This window comes from Globicephala melas, chromosome 12 (assembly GCF_963455315.2).
Source record: "Globicephala melas chromosome 12, mGloMel1.2, whole genome shotgun sequence".
In the NCBI taxonomy this organism is placed as follows: Eukaryota; Metazoa; Chordata; class Mammalia; order Artiodactyla; family Delphinidae; genus Globicephala; species Globicephala melas.
In genome coordinates, this window is record NC_083325.1 from 78589766 (window position 1) to 78596935 (window position 7170).

The following is a 7170-nucleotide window of genomic DNA, read 5'->3' on the forward strand; positions in this document are numbered from 1 at the left end:
AAATCTCGTAACCTTCCTAAGCTCAGTTCCCTCCACCGCAAGTGGGGACAATGGCCCCTCCCCAGCCAGGACCGTACAGGTATAAAATGACTCATCTGTGGAAAACAAGTTCCCTGTCCAGGTTATGCACTCTTTACAGTTGCTGCTTAAAGGACAGAGTTTAACCGCTGCTGTTACGAAAACAAAAAAAAAAAAGTTGCATCATTTAATTGCTATTTATTTTCATAAACATGAGGTATTTCAAAGTGCTATAAGATGCAGCACTAAATATATACATTTTGAAGAAATTAAACACAGAACTTTGCATTTACCCAGTTCTATGCACCAAACATGAACAAATACATTAACAGGAAGAAACAGGCTAGGAAAAAGGCATATATATATAGTAAATTTCTTTACAAAAGTTTCTTAGTTCAAAAAGTGATAAAGTAATATCTACTCAAAACTTTCACAACTCATTTTCATACGAAAATATAAGTATCAAATTTAGTTATGTATCAGCATCATACTAAAGTATACAGGCAGTGTAAGAATTAGTACAGTACATAACAGAGATTAACAATATATTTGTATACAAAACATGCTCCTCAAACATTGAGGTATTACAGTACTTAGGTATGAACTTCCAGTCTAATACTGGCCGCAAAAGCCACCTCTCATTACCCAGGACGTATACAAAAGGCAGGTGTGTCCATGGTATTTACAGAAATGTTCCCCAGGGGTATCAATGGCAAACCCCCATGTGGCATCGGCTGGAACTTAAGCACCATTTTAAAAAGAAGGAATGACTTTCTGTCGTCTGGAAACTTGTAACAAACAAGGTGACTTCAACAGCCCCAGAAGGCTCCCAACGGTCACGGACTTCGACCGCCGTCTCAGAGGTGACGCGGAGGAAAACCGCCAGGGCCACCTGCATCCCATCCTGCAGGCCCTCTCCCGAGGTCCTGGCAGAACCCCTCATGTCCTGCTCCCCACCCAGATCCAAACTCGACGGGGGACCGATTTGAAAGTAAACCAACATTCTTAATGTCAACACAAGGTTTGTTTAAAAAAAAAAAAAAAATCAAAATGTGCAAAGTGGCAGTGACTGTCCAGTTCGGAGACACGTTTAGCAAGTCCGAGCGTGTTCAATTTTCTTTAGCAACTGTTGCTGTCTCGCCTGCAGCTTCTCCTTCTCCAGCAAAAGCTCGTGCTCCTCGGCCTGGAGGGAGTGGACGTACTCGGTGGCCTTTTTCAAGATGACCACCTTGGCGGCCTTCTCGTTCTTCACCAGCTCTGGCACGTGGTCCCTGAGCGTGAGGAAGCTGGACCGCAGGTCGTTGCGGCGCTGGCGCTCCAAGATGTTGTGGTTCCGACGGCGCTCGCTGTCCTCCGAGTCAGAGTTGCGCGGGCTCAAGCTCTTGGCCTTTGGGGGGATGACGCTCTTGAGGGGACGCGGGGATGCTTCGCTCTTTATCTTCTTCTGGGGCGGCGCATCCTCGCTCTCCACGAAGGGAGACGGGGCGGCGTAGTTGTGTTGCTGGTGGATGGGGACGCAGCGCTTGAGGATCAGCTCACCCGACGGGGCCCTCCCAGGTCCCAGGGCCGCGCTCTTGGGACGCACGGTGATGGTGAAGGTGGTGACGGCCTTGCTGTTGGAGGAGGACCGCCGCTTCTCCACAGTCACTACGTCGATTTCCTCCTCTTCGTCTTCCTCCTCGTCATCTTCGTCATCTTTGAGAACAAGGTGAGGGTTATTCTCAGGATGAGGCACGTATGAATTAAATACACATACAGTCTCGTAGAGCAGGCCCTGGCCCGTGGTTTGCTCTTACTGTGATCCATCAGCACAGGTCTCTGCAGAGAGCTGTACATGCTTTTTCCCTCCCCATACTCCTAGTATTTCATCTTCCATTCAAGCTTGAGCAGGTGGCAGAAACAGAAAGAACCTCGGCTTTGGAGTTAGACAGAATCCCGGCTCTATCACACACACTAGCTGCACGACCCTGGGCAAGGTATTTTCTAAGCCTCAGTTTCCCCAGCTATTAAATGGGGGATAATGCCATAGGTTGAGTTGGACAGATAATTCGTAGACAAGAGTCTCAGTAAACGGTAACCCTTTCCCATCATCACTAGTCTGCCCCATAGACTTATTTATATTTCCATCTCTACACTTAAGAACTGAGGCCTCCTCATTTTAGGAGCCTCAGTTAGCCACTTACACATGGTGGAGTTTGATTTTAAGTGAAACAAACTGAAGAACAATTTAATTCACTAAGGAAGAAAAATACCTCGTCTTCCATGAACGTGACTTCTATACAGTAAGCAGTTTTTCATCTTAACAAAGATCAAACCTTAACTACAGAGCCGTAATCCACTGGAGCTCTAAACCCAGATACGGGGCACCTCTTCTCAAAGTCACCACCACCCGCAGCAGCCAGAAAAACGTGTAGCATCATGTGTGCGTTTTCCCCCTCTCTCCTCATTTACTACCATGCTCGGATAGAAAATTATTGTTTAAAATGCAAGCATGAAAATCAAAACACATCTTCTGCTTGATCTGAAGGGGACCGGAAAGCTGAACAATTGTGGGATTTGTGCTAAAGCCGAAATGTGAGGCTGTTCCAGTCGGTGGGTCCCTTTAAGCCAATGTTTTGGTTTTCTGCCAAGAAGACAGCTGTTGGAAGGAAGTGCTTCCTCACCAAAAGCTGTCAAGGCACAGACATTAAAGGGACAGAGACCCGTTCAAACTGAAGGCTTATCCCCAAGTTTCCTTTCAGGAGCCTCAGATGAATCTGTCCTCAGCCCTGAAGGAAATGTAGGCTTTTTATCCATCTGCATTCTGAAAACAGTGGTTTTCAAGGTCCAAGTCTCCCAGCTCCAAGGACAAGGGCTATTCCAGGATTTGGGCAGAGTTCTTCACCTTCAGGCAACGTCTTGGTTTTAACCCTGCTCTTCAGTTTCACCAGGAGGCACACAATAGAACTAATCAATGAGTGCTTCAGGGTGTGTGCATTCCTGGAGGGCCTGCTAAGTGCCCGCCCTCACCTTGAAGGACACTGGGTTACAGAACACAGCTCGGATCTGAAATTAGTCCTGGAACTCTGGCTAGAAGATAAAACCGGGCGGTGCTCACTGAACACTGTAAAGAGGCGGCCCCTTGAGAATGTACACAACCGCTGTGGTACTGGCCAGCTGCTGAGTGAAGGGAGGGAGGGAGGGATGTCCCTACCATCCCCAGCCTCTCAGATCCTCGCCCGCCTGCCGGCCAGCATATCGCCGCCTGCTGGCGACGGACCAGGAGCAAATAGCCCACCACCCACCGAGGGAGGGGAAAAAAAAAAAAAGGTACCGAGGTTCGAAAAAATAAAATACAATCGGTGCTCACCATCTGTGCAATCCCTCCCTAACTTCCTGCACCCTAAATAGCACTTTGCACAGGCTTGTGCTTTTCGGGGCGTCTCCCCACCCCTGACCCGGGCCGCAGAGTCCCTTTCCACCCCAGCGGCCCCCCGAACCCCAACTCGGCTTTAGCCACTCAACTTTTTCTCATTTTCTTCCTCGGAGGCCGCTGCAGAGAGAGACGGGGTACGGGGTGGGGGCCAGTGATGGAGTCGGGCTCCCGGCGGGGGATGAGGGAACTTTAGGGAAGGTGAAGCTGGAGATCACAGCTTTCACCCACCCTCTCCTCCGTACCCTAGAGATCGGCCCGGGAAAAACCACTTCTCAGCCACCAGCACTACCTCCAAACGACTCTCCCCCAGCACCCTAACCCACGAACGACAAACCCGGCGCCACCCCCAGCCCCAGTACCCCAGGAGGGCAGCCGGACCCTGGCTCGCTCTTTACCTGAGTCGCTCAGGGTGTCCTCTCCGGAGGTGCTGAGGGCCTTGTGGTCGCCGCCGCTGGCCAGGCGGCCGCCGGTGCGTGGAAGAGCGGCTACCGGGGCGCCCGCTGGGGCTGCGGCGCTCGCCCCCGAGGCGACCGCGGCCCCCGCCGCTGGGGCACCGGCCGGGGCGGCGGGCGCCGCCGCGGGCTCGCGCTTGTTCACCGGGAACGGGAAGACCACGGCGGGATCCACGCACTCGGCGGCCGGGTGGGCGAGCTCGGCGGGCAGGGCGGCCCCGGCGCGGCCCGGCCCCGCAGCCACTGCGCTGTGCCCGCGGCCCACGGGGCCGGTGGCGCCCGCGCCCGGGGCCGGGACCGCGGGCCCCGCGGCGGGCGGCCGGCCGTGCTGCAGCTTCTCGCTCACCGCGCGCTCCAGCTTCTCGCGGGCCGAGAAGCCACTCCACATGCAGTCCTGGAGGATGACCGGGTTGGGCGTGAGGCCGCCCAGGCCCCCCAGGCCGAACGCGTCCTCCTCGGCCGGGTTGCCCCACAGGTCGGCCTCGGGCAGCAGCATCTCGGTGGCCCAGTTCGGGGGCTCCGGGCTGTGCTCCGGGAAGGCACGGCTGGGCGACAGCGGGGGCGTGGGCAACAGCTCAAACTTCTTCCAGATGTCCTCCCCCGGGGGGGTCGAGTCGGGGCCGCCGAAGTAGAAGTCATCTTCGTCCGGGTAGAAGCAGGGCTGCAGAGAGTCAAACTCGAGGTCCGGGTTCTTGCAGATCATCCCCGGCATGGTGGACGCGGTGCAGCTCGGCATCGGCTCGCCTCCTGGCCGCCGAATGAGGGCTTCTTTCCGCTCCGCTCTTTTTAGTTCGGGGGGTGCTTCCTTCCCGTGGGGGGCGCGGAGGGCGGGGGCCCGCGCCAACCTCCGACACTGCAACCGACAGACACACCAGGAGAGGGTTGGCAAGCGGAGCCGGATGGGGGGCGCGAGGGGTGGGGACGGGCAGCGGTCACCCCCTCTCACCCGCTTCCTCAATCTCCCCTCCAAGCCCCCCACTCCGCCAGGGCTCCCGAAGGTGGAGGAAGTTGTGTCTCTCGCTCTCTCCCTCCCTCCTTTTGTGTACATGCTGTCTACGACAGGGGGTGGGAGGGGGCATGCAGATGCGGGGGGTGGCGGCGTAGCTCTGCAACTTTGCAAACTGCCGTTTCATTCACACAAGGCACTGCCCGGGGGAGGGGGCTGCCCAAGGCTGCAGAATTCTAGCTCCCACCAGCTCACCGACACCCGCAGTTGCACCCAAGTAGGGCCCGCTGCTCCCAGGAAGCCCAGGACTCCAACCCAGCTACCGGGTCTAGGATTCTGGAGAACCCTCAAACCACCCCCCTCCTTTGTAAAATTGCAACCTCGGGAGCGCAAGCGATGGGGGGGGGGGGTTAGGAAACTTTGCAAATGGAAAAACCCTTTCTCTAGACCGAGACCAACAACAGGCACCCAAATCCAGAACCCCCTCCCTCAAATTTTGATCCGACGTCCCCAGCCTTCACCCGCTGCAGGGAAAGTACTGTCAATAGCTGATTTTGAACCTCTCTACCCCCACCCCCGCTCTTCCAAGCCCCCAACGGCATCCTCTTCCTGGTTGAGCCTGGACCCCAGTCCCCGGGAATGGTTCAGGGACACCAGCGCGGGGAGGGTCGCAGGGAGAGCCACGTCTCCTCTGAGCCGGGGCGGCAGTGACCCAGATTACCACCGCGACGGCCTCGCCCTGCTTAACCCCCTTCTTCTTCCTCTGGGGGCACCCTTTGGAGGAGAACCCAGCTTCGGGGTGGGGACGCACCGGCTCCCCGTCAGCTCAAATGCAGACAAATGTTCTAGAGAAGGGTGAATTTCTTTTCGATGAAGCCATTACAACCCCTGGCAAGGGCACTAGATGGATTAGGGCGGGTCTCTCCCAGTCCGGGAGCCTTGGGGACTGGAACTGGCTTTTCAGGGAAAACCCCGAGACGGTTTTGTTTCGGAAGCAGAAACAGTCCCCCCCGGGCACAGTCGGGCGCCCTGTGCGCCAGCCGCGATCCCGTCCAGGGCTTGCCTTCCCGCCGCGTTCGCCGCTCCCGGGGCGCCGGGCGCTTTGCGCCCCCCGCTCCTTACCTCCCGCCGACGGCCGGGTATCCGGAGGCGATTCTGTGCCGGGGTCCCCGGGTGGCCAGGGGCGGGGGGTGGTCCTCGGGTGGCTGCAGTCTGTGCGCGCTTGCGCCTGGCTAGCGCTAGCTCGGCTCCAACCCAGTTCCCAGGAGCCCCCCGCATCCACCCAGCGCGTCCAGACAGATGACTGTCACTGGCTGCGCTTTGAAGCTCGGGGGATATTATTAACTGAAAAATCTGACACACCCGGGGGGCGGGGAGAGAAGGGGGCTGCGGCACAGACAAGGGGGAGGGAGAAAGGCAGAGGAAAGCGGCTTTACCCCGCCCTCTTGATTTCCATAAAAATCAGGGGAGGCGCCAAGGCTTTCGCGCCAAAAGCCACTTGCTTTTCTTCTTTGCGGAGAGGAGGCTGCAAAGCTGGGAAGCCCGGGGCGTGCTCCTCCCGCCCTTTTAGACCCCCGAGCTTGCCCCCTGTGCACTCTGTGGACCAGCTGCGCGCCGAGCGGTGCAATGCAACACCCACCCTGCGGGCCTGGCAATTGCTCGGCGTAAAAAAGAAAAATTTCCGGAGGGCTCCGGGGGTGTTCAGAGTCTCCTAACCCAGCCCCCGCCTCGACTGCGTGTATGTGCTGCTGAGCGCGAGGCCGACGTCCAGCCGGGCCGTGCGGGGGGCGGGGGAGGGGTGTTGCTCGTGTGCGATCTCGGAAGGGAAGCTGGACCCGGGGTGCACAGTGGGAGGGAGAGGACGCGCCCATTTAAGAACGAAACCGCGGGAGGTTTCTAGTTTTAAATTGAAAGGAGAGGGGCGCCCCCTTGTTTGAAAATAAATAAATAACTGCAGGCTACGAGGGTGGCGCCGCTGTGGTTTCTTCGGCCGAAGGCGACACCTCGCGGAGGCCGCGCAGAAAGCGGAGCCGCGGGGCCTGGTCTCGGGGGTCCAACCGGGGCCACGGGCAGCCCTCCCGCCGCGCTGTCAACCCGTCCTCGCCACCGCGCGGGGGGTGGCGGCTCGCCTCGGCTTCCGAAGGGGATGGGCGTGAGGCTCCCGAAGCCGTTCCCACGGGCTCCCAAGTTAGCCCTTCAAAACCACCTATCTCTCGAATTATGGGGAGGCGGATCAGGTCCTTGTTGGAGTCGGCGGTCCACACCTCCTGCAGCCCAAACCCTGGCTCAGAAACCTTGGCTTCAGATTGTTGCAGGCAAAGGGGCAAGCTGCCATCTCT

General features: G+C 57.4%; 1 protein-coding gene across 2 annotated transcripts; it reads right to left on the reverse strand.

The window, feature by feature from the left end:
- Positions 1 to 208: 208 nt before the first annotated feature.
- On the reverse strand, positions 209 to 6156 carry MYCN (MYCN proto-oncogene, bHLH transcription factor). 2 transcript variants are annotated; one of them, XM_030851835.2, is made up of 3 exons: positions 5954 to 6156; positions 3829 to 4738; positions 209 to 1713 (listed from the first exon to the last, which is right to left on the reverse strand). In XM_030851835.2, the coding sequence occupies exons 1-3, from the start codon at positions 6107 to 6109 to the stop codon at positions 1109 to 1111; spliced, it is 1671 nt and encodes a 556-aa protein (XP_030707695.1). In that variant the 5' UTR covers positions 6110 to 6156; the 3' UTR covers positions 209 to 1108. The 2 variants fall into 2 exon arrangements, with proteins under 2 accessions (XP_030707695.1, XP_060165711.1); XM_060309728.1 differs by lacking the exon at positions 5954 to 6156 and having other exon boundaries at positions 3829 to 5586.
- Positions 6157 to 7170: the final 1014 nt, after the last annotated feature.